Here is a 27,290-nt window from a genome sequence, read left to right as displayed (position 1 = left end):
CATGAGTGTTTCATATATTAAATAAAATCCACCAAGACAAAACACTGAATCTTCAAGGCAATTCTGTCCTTCCTGCCAGCTTCCACTACCTTTCCGGCAGCCTCCCTTTATTCCATTCCTCCAGCACAGGGAAATGATGCTCTGGCGACAAACGGTACTTCGGCAGAAAACTTTTGAGAGGTACCAACTTAACTTCCAAGAGCTTGTAACTTACTCCGGTGATTTTAAGACGAAATTGGTGAGAAAGCTGTTAATATAGTGCAAAGTGCATAATAAATGTATATTTATTATGGTATTAATCCTGCTCACAATCGCACCCAACGCCCGAAAGAATTAAACCCTCCACCACCCTTCAGGTCTTTAAATTCTGGGCTGCAGTAATCCGAGCCCTAAGCGACCTCAGATGTGCGCATGCTCTGTTGGTGGAGCCGTGCTCCTCCCTCGGGTCCGGAAGTGCCGGTTTGTTTGTTAAATTACGACCGTCGTAAACTAGAATTTTCCTGCGGCTTCTTAGCTTTACGATGGTAACAAGTATGGCGGCTGCTAGTGGTAGATTTGAAAGTGCGAAGAGTATCGAAGAGCGGAAAGAACAGACCCGGAATGCCAGGGCCGAGGTGTTGCGCCAGGTACCTCTGTTTTGGGGCTTTTGTAGTTATTTATTGTTGTGGGAGTTGAGGGTTCCCGTAAGCTAGCCCACTCACCCCTTCCCTCACCTCGTCCGTACTGAATCTCACCTTAATTTGGGTGAGTTCTCCCGTTGCAATGCCGGTAAACCCTTTTGTAGCTACCGGTTTTTTAGATGTTCTGGCAGGTGCCAGTTGCTAATTCTCTTTTCAGGCAGATCTGTCTCTTTTTCTCCAAGTTTCTTTACCTTTTAAGTTACCCATTCTTTACATTTCTGTCACTCGGACTGCACACTTTGTAGGTCCCCTGCGGCTTGTAAGGACTCTGCCAGCATGTCTCGCAGCCTCAGTCATTGCTACTGCTGTATCTGAAATGAAATTTTCCTTTTTCGGAAACACATTCAAGTCACGCTTGAGTAGACTCAGTTTGACATTTCCTTCTCCTGTCTCTATTGGTATCAATTCCAGACTTACTGTAAGCTCTTACCAATCCAAACAGAAGTTAACACGAGTCTCAGTATATTTAGCACGTCACAAAAGATCGCGAAACATTGTATTTCTCACTAAACTTCAGATACATGGAGGTAACATACAAAGAATGGAGAAAGTAAACTACTGAATTATCTGACAATCTATTCAATATGTAAGAAGTGTGGCAACGAAAGAGAAAAGTTGCAGTTGGAGAGCAACAGAGAATTCAGTGAGGGTTTTTGTTTTTATTTAAGTTGTAACAGTTTTAAACAAGTTTAAATGCAAATGAGAAGGAGCCAGCAGAGAAGAGGGAGAGGAGCGTCTAAAGAGAAAATGACTACAGCCAGGTTTTAAAGGGGAAGAGTGGGCGATTAGTCTTGGGTAGGTGAAATGTTGGTATTGTTTCCTAATTTCAACATATGTAATGTGTGTGTGTGTATATATATATATATATATATATATTATTCATTCTTTTCTGTTTGGTATTTCCAGCAGTTTTTGGAGGGAGTAAGCTTCGTAAGTTGAGATAAATCTTATAGTAGAGATATGCATAGAATTTGAAAAGGACCAAATTCAGCTTTGGAGTTAAGGGAAAGAAAGAGGGTAGGAACGATTTCCTAGGAAAAACTTGCTTTGTTTGACTATCATTGAAGAATGGATAAAAATTACCAATATGATCTTTTCTTTTTACAAAGATGATTCTTCCTGAGGCATTTTTGGGGCTGGGTATTGGGGCTACAGGCATTGCATATTGAAGGCGTGGAGGTCTAACTGTTGCAAAAGTCTAAGGCAGTAGCCATGGGAATGGTGAAGGGAAAAGGGATTCCAAGTCATATTGAGGTAGGGAGCTTAGAGAGAGGGGAGGGCCTGGACTCAGTCCCTGGATTCTCTCTGATTGGTAACTCAAATCACTGGAGATTGGAAATGCAGAAGGAGAGATTTTTGCTTTGTTTTGTTTTTTAAGGTTTTTTTTTTTTTTTTTTTTTTTTTTTAACACTGGAGTAGCAAATTCCTGGCAAGGAATAGACATTCATTCATGAGTGGATATTTTTATATAAAAATGACAGAGGTTTTTGTTTTCCTTTTTTTGTGAAACGCAGTTGGGTCAATTGCCAGTTTGTCTTTTTTTTTTCTTTGGTTGTAGGCTAAAGCCAATTTTGAAAAAGAAGAAAGGCGTAAACAACTTAAGCGACTTCGGGGTGAGGATACATGGATGCTACCTGATGTGAATGAGCGAATCGAACAATTCTCACAGGTGAATACTAACAGGTTTACTTGATGTAAGGATATCTGTCCTTTTTTGCACTTATTCAAGTTAATATTGGAGGAATAATTTTATAGAATGTTTTCATAAGTTACAGAATGAATATCACATAGTTGGTGTTGCTGAATAGTTTCATCTCTTTGGCAGAAGTAAGATATTGTAATATTTTGGATATTATGACTCAAATTTTGTTATTTGAGTTGGCTAGTAGAAGACTTAGCTTCAAATTTCTGGCCCACTATAGCAAGCTTATAGGCCTAAAAATTTATGCATTTTAAGCTTTATGTATTTATTTTATTTTATTTTTTTAGGTCTCAAGCCTGTTTTCCTATAATTTTTTTAAAAATTATTTTTAATTGACAAATAATTGTGTAAATTTATGGGGTACAATGTGATGGTTTGATCTATGTATACATTATAGAAAGATTCAGTCAAGCTAATGAACATATCCATCACCTCATCAACTTATTTTTTTGTGGTGAGAACATTAAAAGTCTATTCTTCAATGGCTTTGAAATAGATAATACATTATTATTAACTGTGGTCATCAGTAATAGATCACTAAAACTTATTTCTAGTGTCATGAAAACTTTGTACCCTTTGATCAACATCTTCCCTTTCCCCATCCTTACTCCTTCACCTAGCTTCTTCCTATAATTTTAATTTGTGCTATCTTGTTATATTTTTTATGGCCTAATAGTCTTGTATAAATTTTTGGGAAGACCATATAGGGATATTATATGTATGTGTGTTTGTGTGTATATAGATGCATATGTATACATGTTTGTGTATATATGTGTTTATTTGATTATATTTGTCACATTAATCTACAAATAAAGCCAAAATTTTCCCAGTATTTTTCTGGTAAGAAGGCTCAGTTATATGATTTATTGATAGTGCATATATTATAGAAGGTGTGTTAAGATTTCCTGAAAGATTTTATTTATTTAGACATATTCTTGGTATTATTTCATCAAAGATTGAAAGTTTTTTAGAATGTGGATTACTTTTTTCTCTCAAAATACATCCTTTTAAATTAAGATGAAATTAAATTCTTTTCTTGCCTGTTCAAAATGATTGTAGGAACACTCTGTGAAGAAAAAGAAGAAAAAAGACAAGCATTCAAAAAAAGCAAAGAAAGAAAAGAAAAAGAAGAGCAAGAAACAGAAATATGAAAAAAACGAGTCATCTGATAGCTCATCAGTAAGTATGTACTAAAATTAATCAAAGCAGCTATTTCAGAACATTTTATTTGAATGTATAACTTATGGGAAGTTAAAATACAAGAAAACTTAAAAAATATATTACTAGTTATGATATGAAGATATCTGGGAGACATCTGCTTGGAGATGTCCAGAAAATATTGGAAATGTTGATCTTGAATTTCAGAGAAAGGTTAAGAGAATAGGGATATGATTTGGGAATTATTGCTAAGCACAGCACTGGATCTTGCCCAAGGCCTGCTGTAACAATTACCTGGCTACAGCTTGTGTTCACTCAAGGCCCTGGAGCTCTGCAATCAGCAGGTGATGAAGCCAGCCAGGCCTGTGTCTTTCCCTTCAGGGTGGCAAGCTCCCCCAGGCCTGAGGTGGGTCCAGAGGTGCCATCAGGGACCCAGGTACTGGCATCAAAAACCTTAGTCTTGTGCCTGGTGTTCTATTGAACTGTGGCTGAGCTGGCATTCAAACCGTGAATGGCAGTCCTTCCTACTCTTCCCTCCCCTTTTCACAGGCAGAGGGGCCTCACCCTGTAGCCACCACCATAGACCCACAGGTAGTACTGGCAGGCTACCACTGATGTTCCCTTAAGGCCCAAGAACTCTTCAGTCATCTGCCTGGCCTGGGACTCACCCTTCAGGGCAGTGGGCCCCCACTGGGCTAGGGCAGATCCAGAAATGCCATCCAAGAGCCAAGGCCTGGGGCTGGGGACCTGAAGGTCCCTCTTGGTGTGCTACCACCCTATGGCTGAGCTGGTAGACAGAGCCCCCTTTACTTTTCTCAAGCAGAAGGAGGCTCTCCCCATAGCCACCACAGCTGAGAATGTGCTGAGTCTCACCTGAATCCAGCAAGTCTCAGATACACAGTGAAGGCCACAGTGTAGTACCTGATTATTGGTGCTGGTTATTCAGGGCCTAAGGGCTCTTTAGTGGTTGCCAGCTATGGCTGAGCTGGTATCCAAGATGCAAGATGGAGTCCTGTGTTTACTCTTCTCTCTCCTCTCCTCAAGCAGAAGGACAGGATCTCTTTTGGAGCTGCACATTGTGCAGCCTTGGATTGGGGGAGAGGTGGTGCAAGCACTCCCTTAGCTACCTCAGTTGCCCCCCAACCACCCGTCCATTGGCCTCTGAGGCCAGTTTAGCACTAGCAGTCACCAAGGAATTCCACATCCTTGCTAGTACTTGGTGTGGTCAGTCTTAGTAATTTTTAGCTATTCTACTTTGTAATGTCTCGTGTGGTATTTGCCTGAAGAACAAGGATGTAGAGCATCGTTTTAAGTCCCCATAGGGCATTCTATGTCTTCCTTTATGAAATCTGATTTATTAAATATTTTCTTTTTTTGTTTTTCATCATTTTTTCTTAGTGCTTCTGGTATCCTAATTTTTGTGCACCTCAAGATTGTGATTTCTCCTATGTTTATGTTATTATTAAACTTTTTGTCTTTTGTTTGTTTGTTTTTAGAGATAGAGCCTCACTATGTTGCACAGACTGGAGTGCAGTGGCACCATCATGGCTCACTGCAGCCTTGAACTCCTGGGCTCAAGCAATCCTGCTGCCTTAGTAGCCCAATTAGCTATGACTACAGATGTAGTACAGAAAAGTTGTTTTTGTAGACATGGAGTCTTACTATATTGTTGAGGCTGTTCTCAAACTCCTGGGCTCTAGTGATCTCCTGCCTCAGCCTTCCAAAGTGCTGGGATTACAGGTGTGAGCCACCATGCTTGGCCTCCTATTTTTTTTCCCTAGAAGTTTTATAGCTTTGGCTTTTTTGCTTATTTATAATCCATTAATAATTTTTATTTATGTTGTGTAGTGTCAGTTTATTTTTTTCCCACGTGGATTTCCAGTTTTTCTAGCATCATTTGTTGAAAGGTCTGAATTTTCCCTATTGGAAGGAATTTGGGGAGATAGATATGTTAAAATATTCTTTCAATCCATTATGCACTTGGCACATCTCTCTATCCATTTATGTCTTTGATTTTTCTCACAATGTTCTGAAATTTTTAGTGTGGAGATCTTACATGTTGTTTGTTATATTTTTTTTCCATTTTGTTTTCTGGAAGTGTTATCGTGAATGGAATTTTAAAATGAATGTGTTTATAGCTAGTATATTATTATAGAAGTGATTTGAAACATTAGGATCAGAAAAAAAAAGAAAAAAGTGAAAAAAAAAAACTGCTTTTGATATATTTACCTTGCCTCTTGTCACCTTGTTAAAATTACTAATACTAGTGTTAGTAGCTTTTTTAGTAGATTTCTTAGGATTTCTAGGTAAATGGTATGTCATGTGTGAAAAAGACTTTTACTTTTTTCTTTTCAATCTCTGTGCCTGTTTTATTTGTTAATTGTTGCCTTATTTCAGTAGCTAGGACTTAAAAATAGTTTTGAATGGAAGTGGTGAGAGTGGACATGATTGCCTTGTTCCTTATCTTAAGTGCAGAGCATTCAGGTTTTTACATTTAAGCATGATGTCTGCTGTGGGACTTTCATGTATGCCTTTTCAGATTAAGGAAATGACATTTTATTTCTAGTTTTCTGAGAGTTTGTATCTTGAATGAGTATTGAATTCGATAAGTGCTTTTTTTGCATCTATAAGTGTTAAAATTTGCCAGTGAAACGGTTTGGTCCTGGAGTTTCTTTGTGGAATGGGTTTAACCACAGAGTTAATTCCTTTAATAGCTGTGTTAAATATTTTCTATTTATTCTTGAGTTAGTTTTAGTAATTTTGGTTTTTCTGGGAATTTATTCCATAGAAATTGTCAAATTTATTGTCATAAAGTTATTTGTAATATTTCCTTTGTTCTTTTAATGTTTATGGAATCCATCGTGACATCCCCTCTTTCATCCCTGATTTTGGTAATTTCTATTTGTTTCCTCTGTCAGTCTATCTTGAGGCTTATCAGTTTTTTTAATCTTTCTTTATTGCCTTTTAGTTTCCTTGAATTTTCTCTGGTTGGGTGTTTTCTATTTCATTGATTTAAACTATATTAATACTTATTTTGTGTTTAATTTGCTCTTCTTTTTCTAACTTTCTGAGTGTATCGCCACTGATTTGAAATATTTTCTAATGTGTATTTATTTTATGAAATTTTCTCATAGCACTGTTGTATCTCTACATAACTTTGATGTTATATTTTCATTGCTGTCCCATTCAAAATATTTTTTACTTTACTTTTTCTTACTCACGGATATATAAGAGTTTTTAAACTTCCAGATATTTGTCGATTTTTCTAGTTTTTTTTTGGGTTATTGACTTTGAATTTAATTATTTTATTATACTCTGTATAATTTCAGTTTTTAAAAAGTTTTTGAGACATTTTATTTTCTAGCCTATGATCTATCTTGGTGAAAATTCCATGTGTATTTGAAATGAGTATGTATTCTGCCATTGTTAGGTAGAGTGTTTTATAAATGTCAATTAGGGAAAGTTGATTAATAGTATTAAGTTTAGTGTTAATGATTTTCTGTTCACCTGTTCAGTCAGTTACTGAGAAAATAGTATTGAAATCTCTTAACTGTTTTGTGGATTTTACCTATTTCTGCTTTCAGTTTTGTCAGTTTTTGCCTTACGTATTTTGAAGCTTTATTAGGTACATAGACAGCTCCTTGATGAACTGACTGTTATGAAGTTTTCGTCTTTATCTTTGGTAATACTCTTGTCTGAAGTCTATTGTGTCTCATATTAATAAAGCCTCTTCAGTTTTCTTTTTTTGTGTGTTTTGATCGTCTTTTTAAAATTTTTAGTTTTAATGTATCTTTTTTGTATATTGAAAGTGTATTTCTTGTAAGCAGTGTATAATTGGGTCTTGCTTTTTTATCTAGCCTATCAATTTCTTCTTTTTTATTTTATTGATTGATTTATTGATTGATGGACAGAGTCTTGCTTTGTTGCCCATGCTAGAGTGCAGTAGATCACTGCAGCTTCAACCCCTCGGGCTCAAGTGACTCTCCCACCTCAGCCTCCTGAAAGCTGGGACTACAGGTGTGCACTTCGACGTCCAGGATATATATATATATATATATGTATATATATATATATGTATATATGAGTTTTTAAATTTCCAGGTATTTGTGGATTTTATTAGGTTTTTTTGGTTATTGACTTTGGATTTAATTATTATTTTATTATACTCTGTATAATTTCAGTTTTTAAAAAGTTTTTGAGACATTTTGTATTCTAGCTTATGATCTATATATATTTTGTAGAGATGTGGTTTTGCCATGTTGCCCAGACTGGTCTCAAAGTCCTGACCTTAAGCAATCCTCCCACCTGGGACTCCCAAAGTGCTGGGATTACAAATGTGAGCCACTGCATCTGACCTCTTCCTTTTTTTTTTTTTTCTTGAGATGGGGTCTCACACTGTCACCCAGGCTGGAGTGCAGTGGCGCAATCTTGGCTCACGGCTCTTACTTTTCAGTTAGATGTTTTTTGTGCTTTCTAATCTGTTAGCTGTATATGGCTTTTAAATTTTTTGTTAAAATTCATTAAAATTACATCGGCCAAATTTATGTGGCTACTATATTGGACAGTACATAGAAAAATTGTGTTGAATAGTACTGGTTTGGATTATTTATGTTTAATGTAATAGTTGATATGGATGAGTTTAAGTCTACCATGTTGTTATTCCTTTTCTATTTTTTGTTTGTTCTTTTTTCCTTTGTTCCTTCCTTTTCCTGTCTTTTGGATTGAGTGTTTTTTAGCATCCCATTTCATCTGCTGTAGGCTTATTAGGTATACCTTATTTATTTTTAATGACTGCTTTAAGTCTTATGCATATTTTAACTTACCATACTCTACTTTCAAATAATATATAATTTTACTTTTATAATTAGACCTTCACCAAAATATACTTCCATTTTCTCCTACCATATTTTTTGCTATTGTTGTCATATATTTTACTTCTACATATGTTATAAACCCACATTGTTTATAATTTTTAATGTCATACATTCTTTTTATTTTTACTTTAGTCAGTTATCTTTAAATAAGTTACACATGTGAAAAAAGTCTTTTATATTTACCCACAGATTTATCATCTCTGATATTCTTTATTATTTTATGTAGGTCTGAATTTCTGTCTAATACCATTTTCCTTTTGTCTGTAGAACTTCCATTAATATGTATTATAATATGGATTTGCAGACATTGTGTTCTCTCAGCTTTTGTTTGAAAATTTCTTTTATTTCATCTTCATTCTTTTTTTCTTTTACCACAAACTCAGAAGTTCCTACTAGCAATCTTCATTTTTCAGATACTTGGCTAGATAAAGAATTTTAAGTTACAGTGTTTTCTTTTTTTTTTTTTGCACTGTAAAATGTCATCCCATTGTCTTCTGGTTTGCATTGTACATATTGAGAACTCTGTAGTCATTGTAATCTTTTTTCTGTGTATGTAGTATGCCTTTTTATTCTGGATGCTTTTAGGGCTTTTTTTTTTGTCATTATTTTTCAGTGAATCAATTGTGATATGTCTTGGTATCGATTTCTTTGTGTTTATTCTGCTGTCTTAGTTCATTTGGGCTGCTATACCAAAACAAACTGGGTGGATTATAAATGACAGAAACTTATTTCTCACAGTTTGGGAGGCTAGAAAGTCTAAGATCGAGGCGCTGGTAGATTTTGTGTCTGGTGAGGGTTCAGTTCCTCAGAGATGGCTGTCTTCTCACTCTAACCTCATATGGCAGAAGGGAGTGCTCTTGGGCTATGTTTTATAAGGGCACTAATCCCATTCCCAGTCGTCTCCCAAAGGCCTCACCCCCTGCTATCATTGTCTTGGGGGTCAGGATCTCAACATAAGAATTTGGTGGGGGACACAAACATTCAGAGTGTTGCATCTGCCTTAGGTTCATTGTGCTGCTTTGATTTGTGGGTTTACAGTTTCCATCAAATATGAAACTTTCAGGCTTTTTTTGAAGTGTTTTTTTTCTGTTCCCTCTCATTTTGGTAGTCTCCTTAAAATAATGTCTCACAGGTTGATGAGCCTGTGTTCACTTTCTTTCCAGCCTTTTTCCTTTCTATGCTTTGGGTTGGGTATATTTTATTGCTATGTCGTGAGCTTCAGGTTTACTGGCCTTTTTTTTTTTTTGAGACGGAGGCTCGCTCTGTTGCCAGGTGGGAGTGCAGTGGCATGATCTCAGCTCATTGCAACCTTCACCTCCTGGGTTGAAGTGATTCTCGTCCCTCAGCCTCCTGAGTAGTTGGAATTACAGGTGCTCGTCACCACGCCCAGCTAATTTTTTGTATTTTTAGTGGAGACGGGGTTTCACCGTGTTGGCCAGGATGGTCTCAATCTCCTGACCTCGTGATTTGCCTGCCTCAGCCTCCCAAAGTGCTGGGATTACAGGTGTGAGCCACTATGCCTGGCCCACTGGCCTTTTCTTTTGCTGTGTCTAGCTTACTGTTATCCGTGTCCAGTGACATTTTCATTTCAGGTACTGTATCTTTTTTTTATCATTAGATGTTTCATTTGGATCTTTCTAATGTTTTTCAGTTTATCTCCTCATTATCTTTACATTTTCCCTTCCTTGAACATATTTATGATAGCTATGTTAAAGTCTTGGTTTGCTGTTTCATTTTCTCTTGTTTTTTCCTGTTGTGTTTCAATTAAATGATTTTTCTCTTGAATATGGGTCACATTTGCTTGCTTCTTTGAATGTCTAGTAACTTTTAATTGGATGCTGAACCCTATGAAAGTTATATTGTGACTGCTGGATTTTGTTGACTTATTCAGAGTATTGAGTTTTCTTTTGGCATACAGTTAATTACTTGTGAATTAGCTTAATCCTTTTCAAGGCTTGTTTTTAAGTTTTGTTCGTATGCATCTGGAATAGCTTTACTCTAGGACTGGTTTAGCCTTTCTACTAAGGCATGACCCTTGTGGGTTCTCTGCCGATTGTCATGAATGTTCAGTGAGGTTTCTTTATTCTGGTTGGCAGGAACTAGAATGTCTTCCAGCCCTTTGTGAGCTCTGGGGATTGTTCTGCTTACAGCTCTTTGGTAATTGTTTTCTCCATGGTAATGTTTCTTTGCCTGACCTTGTGGACTCTCATCCTCAGCATGTTCAGCTTGGTCTTTCTTTAAAGACTCCAGGGGTCCTTTAAGTAGATTTCTGGCACCCTTTCTCTGTGTAGCTTCCCATCTGTACTTTTGTTTCAGCCTTTACAAAGTTCAAATTCTGTTTCCTTTGCTCAGTGAGATTTTCATGTTCTGCTTGGGTTACCCCTTTATGCCACAGTCTAGAAAGTGCCTGTAGACAAAAAGCTGTAGAGATTGTAGTTTCATTTTTATTCCAATTTGTATGTATTTCTAGTTTGATGCCATTTGCTTTGTCAAGGACAGAAGCAGAAGTCCTCAAGATCCCTTGATTTTTGCTGGTAGCACTTTTCTGTCTTAGTTCCACCTTCTAGGTTTTGACCACTAGATAGAATTAGAGGTGTGGTTAATTCTGAAGGCTGCACAAGAGAAGGAGAGCCCTGAAGGCTGTGTTAGGTCAGGAGGCGTATTAAGCTTGATGGTTAATGAGTTCAAGGTAAAATGGAGATTGAAACTAAAATTAGCAAGAGAACTGAAGTCGTAGCATGGGGAGCATCAATGTTGCTGAAGTGGTAAGGTGAGTGAGTGCATAATTGTGAAAATGAGTATAGGTTGCTGCTTAAAAGTTTCTGACTAGTGCTATTGAAAGAGTAGAAAAAGGCATTTCATTTAATTTCAGCTTGCATGTATCAAATGCTTATTCTTTGCCAGACACTGTTCTAGACATGGGGAATATAAAAATATATTTTTAAACCTTTGGGGAACTCATTTCCTAATTGGATAAATAGATACATAATATTAATAATATGATTTTGTAGTAGATTTTGTAGAAGATGATGTTGGCTTTATTTTCTATTGTTACTGAGTTTAGCATACCATCCAACATGATGCCGTGGTAGTACAGGGTATTAAGAGGGATTTCATTTGCTAACTTGTTGATTAAATGATGCTTGAATTGAGACTAGATAGATTAGTAAGCATTAGGCAAATAAAGGTGTGCTTGGCATTTCATGCATAAGGAATTGCGAGAACAGAGACATGGAAGTATGAGATAATATGAGTGTGAGTGTGTGTTTATAATAGTATATATGATATATATAATATATAATATATATAATAGTATAATATATAAAATATAATTATAATTAGTATAGTACTAAATTATAAAACGAGAGGAGGGGGTGAATGGAGATGAAACTGTAAGAATTAATAGGGCCTTGTAAACCAAGAGCTTTGACTTTATTCAGTAGGCAATGTATCATCTAATTGGGTTCAGCTGCATTTATTAGAAAATCTTAGAATAGCCATTGATTATACAAGATAGAAATTCATTTTTTTCTGATATGAAATAAGTCAGGTAGGCAGTCTAGGGCTAGTATGGTCTTCTGGGATCTAGGCTTCTATTGTCTTGCTTTTCCATCATCCTTACAGCATTGCCTCTTAGTCCAGATAACAGGAAGGAAGATGCTCTTTTTTTTCTTAACTTGACTTCCAGAAAGTCCCATAAAATACTTTTGTTTACATCTAATTGGACACTTGATCATAAAGCTTCACTTTCTAGCATGGGAAGTACCTTACTTCTCCAAATAAAATGGGATTCTGCTGGTAGGAAAGAAGAGGAATAACTAGCAGTCTTTGTGATGGGAAGCCCTAGAAGAGAAGTACGGTGGTCAGATGTTCCCTTTATATTACTCTAAATGTATTTGGGGTGAGGGATTGGAGAAAGAAGGGGAGCAGGAAAGATGAATCCAGAAGATTAATTAGGTCTCCTGGAATCAATTGTCTAGGTGAGAGATAAGATCTGATGCAGGGCTACTACTTTTTTTTTTTTTTTTTTTTTAAGGCGGAGTTTTGCTCTTGTTGCCCAGGCTGGAGTGCGATGGCACGATCTTGGCTCACCGCAACCTCCGCCTCCCAGGTTCAAGATACTCTCCTTCCTCAGCCTCTCAAGTAGGTGGGACTACAGGCGTGTGCCACCACACCTGGCTAATTTTTGTATTTTTAGTAGAGATGGGGTTTCACCATCTTGGCCAGGCTGGTCTTGAACTCCTGACCTCATGATCCACCCGCCTCGGCCTCCCAAAGTGTTGGGATTACAGGCGTGAGCCACCGTGCCTGGCCTGGGGTGCTACTTTAAGGATGAAAGAGGAGAATATTAGTGGGAATTTTGGTTGCAGGTAACAGAAACTAAATATAAATTGGATTTTGCAAAAAGGAGGATTTATTATTAGAGTACAAAATTCTCATAAGACATATAGATGTAGGAATGCAGCTAGGCTTCAAGAATAGCTGGAATTAGAATTGTGATTGGTTTTTGCAATTTTCTTGCCATTTTTCATTTCCCCTACCCTGAGTTCTAGTTTTTAAAAAATTTTTGCTGATTTCTATTTCTCATGACAGAAATGACCTCTCCCAATGCCTTCCCATTTCTTAGTTTTAGGTAAGCCCATTTAGACTTGATTTCAGATTCCTGAGGAATGGCTCAGGTTGATGTGAATGGGTCAGGTACCTATGTTTGAACTAATCAGTAGTGGCCAGGGATAGAGGTAGGCTCGTATGGTAGTCATGTATTCACTGTATGGTATATTTAATAAATATTTTAAAAATGAAAATGGTAGGCTTGAATGTGTGAGGTAACATCATCCTGAGTTTCTGACTTGGTTTAAGTGGGTGGTTGGTTGTTCCAGATAACTCAGTTCAATACAATACAAGGAGGAGTAGATTTTGTAGAAGAGGATGGCTTTATTTTCTATTCTTACTGAGTTTAGCATGCCATCCAACTACAGTAGACAATTAGTGAAACTTTGGTTAGACAAATTTGAAAGATATCAGCACAATTTATTGTAGTTCAGGCCATCAGAATGGATTTAATGGCCCAAAGGGAATGTTTAGACATTAAAAAATGTCATGGGCAAAGAATGGAACCCCAAATAACAAGATATTTAAGGGCTGAGCGAAGGAGGAAGAGTTCATGAAGGAAATGGAGAAGAAACAGAGTGGGAGGAGAGCTGAGAGGTGTCATGGAAGCCAGGAAAGTGAGTCATCAACAGAGTTGTATTGAGCAGAGAGGTCTAGAGAGCTGAAGACTGAAACGTTTTGTTGAGTTCGGCACAGTGGAAGCCATTGGTGAGTTTGGAGAAGTTTCAGTAGATTAATGGGGACAGTCAGTAGATGTATTATAGAGTTTTGAGAAAATGTATGAAAGTGAGAGTGTGAAGGCGGTGCATGTAGACTACTCTTTCAAGAAGTTCATCTTAGAATGGAAGCTGGAAGATTAATTCCTGTTACAGGAGGAATATATAGGGTCAAGGAAGGTCTCCCTTCCCTCCTTAAAAAAAATAAAAGGGTGGGAAATGCTTGAAATTATTTTTAGGCCATTAGGGATCTTTGGTTGATGCCGTGAGAGGAGAAGATAATTGATGGAGCAAGGTCCTGGAGGAACAGAAAGAGTTGTTATCAAAATCTTTAGAGCAAGATCTGCCTTAAACAGGAGGAGTTAACTGGAAATAAGGATAGGCACAGCCATAAATGTGTTGGGCGGTTGGTAGGAAGATAAGGTGGTCCCAGTTTTCTTGATGAGGTAAAAGAAGACATCATTTGCTGAGAATATGGGAATTGGTATAAAGCTTCAGAAGGGTGTTGAAGAAGATAATGTTATCTGCAGTTTTAGATCAAGGGAAATCTCAAAATGTGAAACTTAGGGGCAAACAGCAAACTCGTTTACCTGGGTGGTGTTTCCCCTGTTCTAGTGAAGCAGAGATGTGAGTAACTACTTGACATTGGTAGGCACTGAAGCTCTGTGCTGAAGTGAGGTCTCTACTTGGCAGTTCCCATTTTTGTTTTTTTGCTTTCTCTTGGCTTGATAATAAATGGATGAGAAAATAAAAATAATTTGGTTGTGTTTTGTGGGCTTAACTCAAACTAGTGGGTTTATGTGTTTTTTCTTTACAATTTTTTTTTTTTTTTTTGAGACGGAGTCTCTGTGGCCCAGGTTGGAGTGCAGTGGTGCGATCTCAGCTCACTGCAACCTCCGCCTCCTGGATGCAAGCGATTCTCCTGCCTCAGCCTCCTGAGTAGCTGGGATTACAGGCATGCGCCACCATGCTTGGCTAACTTTTTTGTGTTTTTAGTAGAGACGGGGTTTCACCATGTTCGCCAGGCTGGTCTTGTACTCCTGACCTCAAGTAATATGCCTGCCTCAGCCTCCCAAAGTGCTGAGATTACAGGTGTGAGGCACCACACCCAGCTCTTTAAAATTTCAGTGCCACTTTGTAAAGGGGAAATACAGTGTAAGAATTTTTTTCTACGATGTTCAATTTCTACCACTTAACAGCACAGAATTTTTATATCAAAGTATGCAAATTTGACAATTTCACTTATATGCTAAATGTTCTTAGAGCTCTGAAGATGAGTGGGTTGAGGCTGTTCCATCCCAGACTCCTGACAAGGAAAAAGCCTGGAAAGTGAAAGATGAAAAGTCAGAAAAAGATGACACCCAAATTATCAAGGTAAGCAAGCCACTTGATTTTCCTTCCTTCCTTTCTTCCTTCCTTCCTTCCTTCCTTCCTTCCTTCCTTCCTCCCTCCCTCCCTCCCTCCCTCCCTCCCTCCCTATCTCCCTCCCTCCCTCTCTCCCTCTCTCTCTCCCTCTCCCTCTGCCTCCTTCCTTCCTTCCTTTCTCTCTCTCTCTCTCTCTCTCTCTCTCCCCTTTCATTTTAGAGACAGGGTCTCACTCTGTTGCCCAGCCTGCGCTGCAGTCGCACAATCAGAGCTCTCCGCAGCCTCAACCTCCCAGGCTCCAGTAATCCTCCCACTTCGACCTCCCTAGTAGCTGGGACCACAGTTGTGTGCCACCACGCCTGGCTAATTTTTTTATTTTGTGTAGAGTTGGGGTCTCCCTATGTTGCCTAGACTGGTCTCAAACTCCTGAGCTCAAGCAGTCCTTCCACCTCAGCCTCCCAAAGTGCTAGGATTAGAGATGTGAGCCACTGCACCTGGCCTACCACTTGATTTTAAAGAAAGAAGTATCAACTTTTGAGAATAAATGAATATGAAAATGAAAGATGATTAAAATTTCTTCAGGAGAACAATTAGACTTTGAAAACAATATACTTTAGGAATAATTTTGGCAGTAATGCTGTTTGCTGAATGTTTAGAACCCCCTTCCCCTTCTACTGTGAGAAAGTGAGTGTTCCTCTCTATTCTCGTTCCTTAGAGGCTTTCATGCTTTTGATTGTTGATAAGAAGTGGCACTTTCCCCTTATGTCCCTAAAGCCTTATACTGTTATCTCTGTCTGACCCTTCTATAGTGAGAAGAGTTCCATCACAGTTTTTTTTCCCTTCACCTCATGCCTTAATTTTCTTAACAATACTTAACAGTTGAATAGTTCAAAAATTTTGGGTTATAGTTCATATGCCTCAGGAAGAATGTAATTTGTCCGCTGTTGGCCACAGGTGAAGGAAGAAAGGTGAACAGGAACTAAGTTTGATTGCTTGTTGTGTGCCAGGCTTTGGGCTGGATGCTTTAGATTTGTTATCTTGTTTACCCTTTAAAACAATCCTGAAAGGTAGGGATTTTATACCATTTTATAGAGGAGAGACTAAAGTATAGAGAGATTTACAAACTTGCTTCAAGTTATATAGCCATGTAGGACTTGTTTCAGATTTGATTGCCTCCAAAGTCTCTGCTCTTATCACCAAGTGTTTATTAAATTCTAATCAGTTCAGATTGAAATGGCTGCCTTTTTTAACAGAGGGATGAGTGGATGACTGTTGATTTTATGTCTGTTAAAACTGTGTCATCATCATCACTCAAAACTGAAAAGGAAACTATGAGGAAAATAGAGCAAGAGAAAACCCAAGCACTTGAACAGGTAAGAGAATATTTGAAATGATTTAACTTTCTAATTTACCTTTAATAAACTTATAAGACATTTATATAAATATAAATGCAGTTTAACTTGTAAAATACCATTGTATTTTTTATAGTATTTAATACAATTAGTGAGAACAACTATGAAATACATCAGTTTAAGAAAACTAAATTTCCTATAGGAAGTGAGTTTAAAGGTTTACTAGATTTATAAATCTAGGGCATATATAAAGTTGAGTGAATATTGAGTTTAAGTTAATATCATTAAATTGAAAGTGAACTCTCTCAACTTTTGTGTCAGTGTATGTACTGAATTAGACACCATAAAAATACTTCCGTTTCAAGACATCTAGAAATTCTGGTGGATGAAATGTAAAATACGCACGCTTATTGTATACTTTATTGTTGTCACTTTGCTAGGAAGGAAGCAATAGGAAAGCTGTAGAGACTGAAAAGTGAGGCAAAAGCATGAATCCAGAGAAGTAAGGAAGTGCCGAAGGTGGTGACTTTCCTAGGGGCATCACACAATCCTGGAAATCTGGAATTCCAATTTATACTGTACCAGGAGCAGATGTTTCTTTTCCAGTACTCAGTATCTGTAATTGTCAAACTTTATATTTTTTTTTTATCAGCCTAATACATGGGTGAGAAATGGTATTTCATTGTTTTTGTATGCATTTATCTGATTGCTACCAGAGAGGTCTTTTCATGTTTTTTGGCCATTCAGATTTCTTGTACTGGGAGCTGCTCATTTATGTTTTTTGCTTACTTTTCTACCAGGGTTGTTTGTCCTTTTCTAACTGATTTATAGAAGTTATTTATGTTTTCAATCCTTTGTCTTTTATACATTTTCAGATAGTATCTCGTAATTTGTGTAGCCTCTTGTTAATTGTCCTCCTCAGTATGCAATTCTAGCCTTTTTTGTCCTGTTGAGTACCTTATGTGTACGTTTTTGAGAGTCTAAGACCATTGGAAGAAATTCCTTGACTATAGATATTGAAAGATTTTGTGGTGAACTAACAAGGAAGGTGACAGAACCTTTTTTGATATTAACTAAGAAATCAAATCTTTATGGTTTTGTATATCCCTTTAGGTTAACCTTTAACTTAAATTTTGTCCTTTGAAGGTCCTTTTTCGTCAGCTCATGGATACATTAAAAAAAGCCCTTTTAAAAACAAATTTTACACAGCATTTTAATTTTCAGTAGTATATTGTATTCCTGGAAACTAAAGTTCCTAACATTTAGCTCGTTCCATTTCTTGCCATCCTCTTGCCATTATTACTTCTTGTAGAAAGCATTTTCTAACCCCCCTCTCCCAGGGTCAATTTAGGTATCAATAGTATGTAGTTCTTTAGCACCCTTTACTTTGATCTCACATACCTATATTTATATTGCTTGATTGTCTTTCCCTCTTCTGTAGACCATAATTTATTTAATGGCAAGGACCATGGCTGCCTTACACATTACAGTCCCAGTGCCTGGCATTGTGCCTACAATACAGGAGACACTTGCATTGTGATTAGGCTACTATCATCTCTTGCCTGGATTACTGCCACAACCTTCTGACTGAACTTGTACCTCTGATCTTGTTCTTCAGACTTTCCTCCATGCTGAGCCCAGTTTGCTCTTTGTGTGATATGAAGCTGATCACGTTCATGAGTCTCTTTTGGCCCCAGAATGAAACCCTCATAGCAGTTCAAAATGGCTCACGTGGCCCAGTCCCTGATTATTCTACAACATAATCTCTTGTCATTAGTCACTCACAGTTTTAGCCAATTAGAATTATTTTTAAGTTTCCTGAAACTGCTGCACTTTCTCTTTCTCTCTTGTTTTAAGAACACGCTGTTATTCTTTTTTTTTTTTTTTTGTTGAAGTCCAGTTTATATTTATTGTTATTGCTTGTGCTTTTAGTGTCACATCTAAGAAGCTATTGCCTAATCCTACCTGGAACATCTTTATGCTCCCTCTCCCACAAAAAAAGAAAATGCAGTTAATTTCTGCTCATCCTTAGACTGCACATATTACTTCCCCTAGGAAGTCTTTGATCCTTTACTGTGAGAGGGATTTGAATTCTTTGTGCATCCTCAGTACTGTATATTTCTGTCTTCAAAGTACATGTCTGTTTTTATTGTCTATATTCCATACTATACTAAAAGCTGGCAAGGGCTGACCAGGATTTTTGACAGTGAAATCTTCTGCAACTAGCACAGTTTTAAGATATAGTAGACATTAAATAAGAACATTGAATGAATGTGAATTTAGACATTTCCTGTAAGTTACAGAACAGCATATCTTAAGAATGTTTTAAATGATTTGTCCAGGGTTATGACTATTAACTGGGTCTCAGATGTATTATTTGTTAATTTTTTATAATTTGTTAATTTTTTGAAATTTCACCTCTGAAAATAATTTGTTCTAGTCCAAACTGATGGAAAGAGAATTGAACCCGTACTGGAAGGATGGTGGGACAGGTCTTCCACCTGAAAACTGTAGTGTGTCATCGATTACTAAAGGTATTTCTACATTTTGATTATAGACACACAGGCTTTTTTTTGTTTTTGAGATAGAGTCTCGCTCTATCACCCAGGGAGTGCAGTGGTGTGATCATGGCTCACTGCAGCCTCCACCTCCCACTCAAGTGATCCTCCCACCTCAGCCTCCCAAGTAGTTGGAATTACAGGTGCATGTCACCACTCCCAGATAATTTTTTATAGAGATGGGGTTTCACCATGTTGCCCAGCCTAGTCTTGAACTCCTGGACTTAAGCCTTGACCTAACTGCCTTGTCCTGCCAAAGTGCAAGGATTACAGGTGTGAGCTACTGTGCCTGGCCTCAGGCATTTCTTTTGGTATTATAAGTGTATGGCCTGAGTTTACATATGAGAAAGCATTGATAAAAATTTGCAGTCTTTGGAAGCCTAATTTAAATTATTAGTACTTTGGGAGATTGTTTTAATTATGATGTATTTGGGAGCAGGTTAATTAAATACATAGTTTTATACTTGAAAATATTCTCATATATGAGTTTCTGCTTAAACTGGATTAATACAAAGTATGATTCTATGAGTACATAATAATGCATTTGGTTTGTTACATTCTATAACAAAATGTAAAAAGTATCTGAAATTTCATGAAAATAATGTATAAAAACTAAAGATGTGGTTTATATATTCAGAATTTCCTACTTTTCTAGAATTCTTAAAATCTGTATTGACCTTAGGAGAGTGCTATTATTTTCCAGCAGATGGAGACAAAATATTTAAATGTCACATAAGCATACTTTATAACACAATTTTAAAAATACCTATATTCCCATTAAGTGTTTGTGTTGACACCTCAAAAGTTTATTACAATTAACCCATTATACAGATGGTAGTATTACAAATTGTGATGTTCTCTTTTCACCTTAGTGATTTATCAGTAGGATGTTTTCCTGCTTTTTATACATAGTGTATTTTTATTTTGGTTATTTGTTAAAATTCTTCTGTATTTTATGTAGAGATGACAGTAGAGTCACCTTACATGTCCCTTCTTAATTTAGCAATTTTACTAAAGTTATTGGTAATAGTTAACAGTTTCTTTTTTTGTCTTTCAACTTTAGGCAGAAGTGTCCCTGCTGAGTTATGTAATAGTAACTATAGTCATACAAGGTTCTCTTTGAAATACTGTTTCATAGATAGTTTGGGGAGCAATAAGTTAGCTCACTCAATCATTACTATGTAGGGCTGTTTTTATGATCTAGGCTTTTGCCATCCCTAATGTCAGAGGATGGTCAATAAATTTCTTTGAGGAAAACCTAGAATTGACAAACCCAGTCTTTGGATCTTGCCAGTTGACAGGTTCTTTACTGAGTGGAGAAGATCCGGAGTTTTACTTTAGGTGGTATCTTTTAGCAGACTGAAACAGCAGAATCAAAGATACTAGGAGAAAATGACCTTACATAAAGCTTTTAGAGAGCCCTTCTCCCTTCCCCTTCATGTCATGCTTTTACCACTTCTCTTTTCCATCTTACATTTATTCAGAAAGGGAAAAAATGACAGAAAGCTTCTGTCTGTCTGAGGCTAAGATCCCAGAGTTGAAATTAAGTTTTAAAAAATGATTGGCAGGTTTTACTGCATATGTAGATAGTGTTGTCATTCTATTTAGACCAATGGTAGGGGTGGAACTGTTAGGCATCTAAAAGTATTACAATATCTGTATTAAAGAGGTAGAGGTGACATAGTGTTATTGTTAAAGGACTAGACTTTGAAGTCAGTCTACTTGGGATTAGAATGTTGGCATTTCCACTAATAGCTTCATAATTGTGGAGACATTTTCTGGCCTCTTAGAGCCCAATTTATTCATATGTAATAGGGAATAATGATATTACCTATCTTATATAGTTAATGTGAAGATTAAATTAGAAAATGTTTTAGCAGTGTCTGGAATATGGTGACTGCTCAATAATGATGATAATGTCAGATACTTGTATGATTAAATCTTTTGGGAAGGTTTTATCAACAGGTTTTTGTAATGATTGAAGGGACATATTTTCAATAATTAATGTGTTAATCTTGATTTTTTTGTCTTAGAATTCAGAGGAAGAGTAGGTTAATCATTTTCAGAGCCCATACAAAATTATTTTGTCATATTTTAGTAATGGGAATATTTGTACAATTTTAGAGTTTATATGGCACAGTTACATATCAGCTTTTTTCTTGGCAACTATGTAAAGGAGAGCAGTGTAGATGTTATTTTAATATTATAGGTCAATAAACCAAGGCTTAGAGTGGCCAGGTAATTTTCCTTGTAGTCGTGTTAGTAGTACTAGAACGCAGGTCTTCTGATTCCTAGTCCAGCATTAGTTACTCTAGATTCTTTAGTGGAAGACTATTTTTATTACCATGTAGTTAGTAGGAGTTCTTGCTTACAGACTCCTTCGATGTGATTTTGTTCTTCCTATTGATTTCTTCCCCCTCTTTATTTTTTGGCTTTTTCTGCTAGAACGTGAGTTGAAAAGACTTTGAAAGGTGGTTTAAATCGGCTGCCTTATCTTAGAGATGAAGGAGCAAAGGTCCAAAGAAGTTAATGACATACATAAGATTTTACAAATATTTAATAGTAGCAGCAAGACTAAAATCTAGGTTTCCTGATAGTTTATCACTATTTTTATGTTAGTCTGTTTTCTGAGAGAATTGGGGAATATAGCCCAGATTCATTTGGTTGTATTAATATTTGGTCTATAACAGTGTAACTTTGAGTTACGATGGAAGCATATAATGGAAGTTTCTTAATTTTTTACTTATAAATAACAGATTTGAAATCTAGGTGTATGTTAAGTGCCACATATCAGTGAATTTATATAATTATTTTTGATATATCTTTTTCTCAGCATAGAGGACCTGAACCGTGCTACATTCATGTTTGTACTTCATATTGTACATTCATGTGGTTTTTTTTTTTTTTTTTTCCTGGGCCGGGGAGCGTGTGGAGTCTCGCTCTGTCACCAGGCTGGAGTGCAGTGGTGCAATCTCGGCTCACTGCAACCTCTGCCTCCTGGGTTCAAGCGATTCTCCTGCCTCAGCCTCCCGAGTAGCTGGGGCTACAGGTGCACGCCACTACACCCAGCTAATTTTTGTATTTTTAGTAGAGACAGGGTTTCACCATATTGGCCAGGCTGGTCTCGATCTCTTGACCTCCTGATCCTCCCACCTCAGCCTCCCAAAGTGCTGGGATTACAGGTGTGAGCCGCTGCACCTGGCCTTGTACATTCATGTTTGTACTTCATATTGTAGGAAGGTTTTTATATTCATAATAAATATTGATTAAATTTTTTTTATTGAATTTTGGGATGGTACTGCAAGTTGGTATTTTTTATTCGCTTTTTAAATATTAAATTTGGTGATTTTTTTCTTACCGAAAAGACTTCATTATTGCCATCTCTAATTATAAGATTAATAGGACTATTGAGCTAGAACATATTATCAACTAAAGGTGAAATCATTATATAAATACTTCTAAAATTGTATGGATTTAACTAGTGAAGGAATTGGCTGAAAATTTTTACTCCCATTGGATTTCCTTCATAAATGTTAACATAGAGGAATAGTCTTACTTTTTTCTCTGATTTTTTTTTTTCTGAGCTATTATATTTTAGTGATTGTTCAGGAAATTTTTACTATGTCCATCAGCATTTTATCAGTTTCACAGATAATTTTATGGAATAAACAGTTTTGTAGCTGAGACATTCATACAGGTATTTATTACTGTGGATTTCTTTTACTTATCACTGTGTAGATTGCGGATTTAGACTAACTTCCTCAAGTGGTTGCATAGTTAATTTTGAACTCATAAACTATATAAATAACAACAAAAAAGCAAGAGTAAAATAAGCTTTTGAATAAAAAGTGAAATCATTGCATTAGAGATCTAGGTTTTGAAGTACAAAATATTTTAGGCCTATAAAGAAAAGTTGTATTAGGAGAGATTGCTTAGTAAAGATAAACTTTTGAGATCTGAATGGGGGAATGGAATTAATTTGAGCCTTGAAAAATCTGTTTTTAAGTAAACTTTTTATTGAAATGTGACATATATATAAAAATATTCAAAAATATTTAGTGAATATTTACTATGAATATAAAAACCTTCCTACAATAGCTTACATATATATTATATATGTACATAAATACACAAACCACAAGTGTACAGCAGCAGACTGATCATTTTCGTAAAATGAAAACATTTGTGTACTCAGCACACAGTTTGAAAAATCTTGTTACCATCCCAGAAGCCCCCTTTGCGACCTTTCTAGTCACTACCTTGTCACCAGAAGGGTCACCATTATTCTGTTTTCTAGCACCAGAAATCAGTTTATCCTCCTTTGTTTCCAGCTCCTTTTGCCCACATTTTGAGATTCATCCATATTGTTGTATATAGTTGTAGTTTTTTCATTTTTTTTTTTGCTGTATAATATTAAATAGTATATTTTAGGAATATATCACAATGTAGGTGTCCTGTGTACTGATGGTAGACATTTCCTAGGTTGTTTCCAGGCTGGGATTATTGCAGTGTTCTGCTATGAATATTCTTGCATATGTCTTGGGGTTAATGTGTGTGCATTTTTGTTGGTTATAGAGCTGGGGCGATCTTAAAGCAGTCATGTTCTGGGGCAAGGAAAATCAGGAACAGAATTTTTATTTAAGTAATTGATTTGATTTCCTCTTTACACATATCCAAAGCGTGATGTGTAAAGAAGAAAATAAAGCCAGCTTAATAAATTTGTTGAAGGCTTTCAGATGTTCATGGTTGGTAATTATGACTAAAGTAAGATAATTTGTTTTAATATCCACTTTGGCATTATCTTCCATAGCCTCCTTATTTGTTCTTTATTCTGCAGCTGAGGTAGCTTTTTTTTCCTTCCTTTCTCTGTGTGTCCTTTTATTCCTTAATTATTTCTTGGAATGTCCTCCCTACCCTTACCTGTTTGAAATAGAAACCCAACTCATTTTCTTGAGCCTGGTTTGTGGAATTTTCCCTGACCTCCCACTTTCTAGAACCCATTATATCTTTTTATAGTAGCGGTCACATTATTTTTATTATAATTAATTATGTCCTTTTATTCTTATTCTCTTAGATTGCAATTTTGTTATAGTTTTATTTTTCTGTTCCTTCTTTCTAGTGGCAAAACTCTGTGACTTACATATAGGCACTCAAATATATATATATATATAGAATTCTAAATGCACTTATATATTTAAAGAAAAATATTTATTTTTATATTTTAGAAGTCATAGAAGCAATACATATTAATTGTATGATAACCACATTAAAAGTATAACTAATATTTAATACTGGAATTTAGTTTCAGTGGTAGAAGATGGTGGATTAAGCTGGATAAGGAAGTCTTATCTAAGAATGAAGGAACAAGCTGAGAAACAAAATAGAAACTTTGAGGACATTGTAGCCGAAAGATATGGGGTGAGTATCTGTATTAAGGAGATGCCTCTTATTTTTAGAATTAGGTGAAAAATTAAGTGCCTTTAACTTGGTTTTGTGCCATGAAGAATTGAATTAATATTAAATTTCATGTCTTTTACTACTGAAGTAATTTTCTGCTTTTCATTATTATTAAACATGTATCATATTTTTATTGACATAATGAATGTAAAGCTTAAGTATATAAAACTTAAATGTGGGTGTGTATAATGTAAAAATAACATTTTCTTATTGTGAGAAAATGTAAACAATGCCGGAAAGTCTGCATGGTACTCTTCTGGAGGTAACCAGTGTTGAAATTTTTGTATATTCCAGAGTTAGGTATATTCTAGGGTTTGGGTACTTTATGGAATTTTTTAAAAGAGTGTATATATACTCTTAAAACAATGAAACTGTGCAACAGTATATATTTTAGAACCAGTTTCCCCATTGTTCTGGACAATCTTTCTTTGCAGTAATTATTGATATTCTTTTTTTTCTCTTCAATTGCCAGGGGAAAGCAGGTTTAGAAAGTAGTAAGATTTCTGGAATATATTTTTCCAGATATTTTCCCCCAGAGTTTTAAAGTAGACTCGTAGAATATGCCCTGGCTTTTTAAACTTAATAATGTACACATAGTTGGATGCCAGTAAATGTATACATTTTAATGACCTCTTAATTTTTTAAATATATTTATAGGCTTTTCCTTTATTTATTGATTTGTCAGTAGATGAACATTTATATGCTTTCCCTTTCCCTTGTTAAATAGCACTGTGCTGACTGTCTATGCCCAATGCATTTTGCATATTTTTCTTGTTGGTGAATTACTAAAAGTGAAATTGCCTGTTTAAAGGATATAGACATTTAAAGCAAGGTACATATTCCCAGATTTCTCTACAGAAAGAATGAGCAAATCATACTTAAAAATATCTCTTTTATCACATAATTTTCAACAGTAAGATTATGTCTTACAGTTTATGCTTTTGTGATTGGCAAAGTTTTTAAGTTTTGCTTTTGTTTTTATACATTTGTTTACTGGTGAATTGGAATTTTTTTTTTTTTTTTTTGAGGTGGATTCTCCCTCTGTCACCCAGACTGGAGTGTGGTGGCACGATCTTGGCTCACTGCAACCTCTGCCTCCTCGGTTCAAGTGATTCTCCTGCCTCATCCTCCCAAGTAGCTGGGACTGCAGGAGCGCACCACCACGCCTGGCTAATTTTTGTATTTTTAGTTTTTAGTAGAGACAGGGTTTCACCATATTGGTCAGGCTGGTCTTGAACTCCTGACCTCGTGATCTGCCCGCCTTGGCCTCCCACAGTGCTGGGATTACAGACGTGAGCCACTACGCCCAGCCGAATTGGAATTTTTTTACATTTATTTTGAACATTGTATTTTTTAGTGAATTGACTATTGATATTATTTGCCCATTTTTCTTTTGGGATAATGATTTAAGACTTTTTAATAAATCTGTTCAGATTTCTCCCCCTCGGCTTCATGTTTTTTCCTTTGTTGATAATTTGCTATGGATAAGTTTTAAATATTTTTACCTATCAAAATCCCTCATATTATTTTTTCATGAATTAGTGCTCTTGGTATAACTTATTGACAGGCCTTCCCCACCCCACAATCGTAAAAATATGCAGCTGTACTTACTTGAGTGCTTGTTCAGTTTTATTTTCTATGTTTTATCTTTAATTTTTCTGGAATATGTACTTGTGTATGGTATGAAATAGGCATCAAACTTTGCATAAGTCTTACATAGTTGTTTACTATATATTGAATGAATTATTTTTTCTCACTAATTTGAAATGACACATTTGTTATACATTAGATTTTCTTATATACATGGGTCTGTTCCTTTACTCTCAGATCTGTTTCATTGATTTTTCTATCTTTTCCTGGAATTTGTATCATACTGTTCTAATTATTGTGGTTTTCAGTAAATTATGCAGATAGCAAATAATAAACACCTACTATGTGGTAGTCACTATTTGATAAATCTCTTATTAGCCACCAAAAAAATTAGCTTTGCTTTCTTATGTGTTTATTTTTCTTAGTAAATTTAGTTTAAGCTCAATAGAAATAAACATTTTTCCAAAATTTGTTATAAGTTTATGACTCTTTTTGGAGTTTTTATTTAAATTTAACTAAATGTATAGATAAATTAAGGACAACTAGTATCTTTATAACATAGAGTCATCCCTTCCCAAAACACTATTTATTTATGCTCTTCAGTATTTTTCTCTGTGCAGTTATTATGCATATGCCATTGAGGTTATTTTTATTTTTTTAAATTATAAATTGAATTTTAAAAATGTTTTCTGACTTGGTGTTGGTGCTGGTCGGCCAATTCTTTAAACTTTTATTATCCTAATTTTAAAAATTTTGGGTTATGTAGAAAGGTAGTTATATGCAAATAATTATTTTGCTTTTTTCCTCTCTGTTAATATTTAAACTTTCTTTTCTTCTTGAAATAGTTATAATTTTAGAACTTTGATAACAGGATTGGAAGCTGGTATTGTCTTTAAATAATGACTTTTGCATTTAAGATTAAGAGTATCATGTTTAAGTATCCTTATATTCAAAGTTGAGTAAAAGGTACTATTTTGTTTTTTTTTAATTTTTATTTATTTTTTATTTTTATGTTGTATATGTTTAAGGTATGTATTCCATGACGTTTTGATATGCGTGGGGAAATAATTACTAGAGTTAAGCAAACTAGTGTATCATTTATCTTACATAGTTATTCTCCTTTTTTTTTTTGTGGTAAAAATACCTAAAATCTACTCTCTAGCAAATTTTCAGTATATAATGTGATATTATTAACTGTAGTCCTCATACTGTACATCGTATCTCCAG

General features: G+C 35.7%; 1 protein-coding gene across 5 annotated transcripts in view; it reads left to right on the top strand.

The window, feature by feature from the left end:
* Positions 1-391: 391 nt before the first annotated feature.
* Positions 392-27,290, top strand: part of CWF19L2 (CWF19 like cell cycle control factor 2) — a 132,759-nt gene continuing 105,860 nt past the window's right edge. For 2 of the 5 annotated variants that reach the window (XM_063671393.1, XM_063671392.1), the window contains exons 1-8: positions 475-626; positions 2,239-2,349; positions 3,442-3,565; positions 12,451-12,557; positions 15,005-15,115; positions 16,360-16,479; positions 18,899-18,992; positions 24,319-24,434. In XM_063671393.1, the coding sequence (XP_063527463.1) occupies positions 522-626; positions 2,239-2,349; positions 3,442-3,565; positions 12,451-12,557; positions 15,005-15,115; positions 16,360-16,479; positions 18,899-18,992; positions 24,319-24,434 (888 nt within the window). In that variant the 5' untranslated portion in view covers positions 475-521. Of the gene's footprint in view, positions 627-2,238; positions 2,350-3,441; positions 3,566-12,450; positions 12,558-15,004; positions 15,116-16,359; positions 16,480-18,898; positions 18,993-24,318; positions 24,435-27,290 lie in introns of those variants that run through there. The other 3 variants (XM_054438811.2, XM_063671394.1, XM_054438813.2) reach the window with 3 other exon arrangements.

Source organism: Pongo pygmaeus, chromosome 9 (genome assembly GCF_028885625.2).
Source record: "Pongo pygmaeus isolate AG05252 chromosome 9, NHGRI_mPonPyg2-v2.0_pri, whole genome shotgun sequence".
Lineage (NCBI taxonomy): Eukaryota > Metazoa > Chordata > Mammalia > Primates > Hominidae > Pongo > Pongo pygmaeus.
This window is presented reverse-complemented; position numbering and strand designations above follow the sequence as displayed.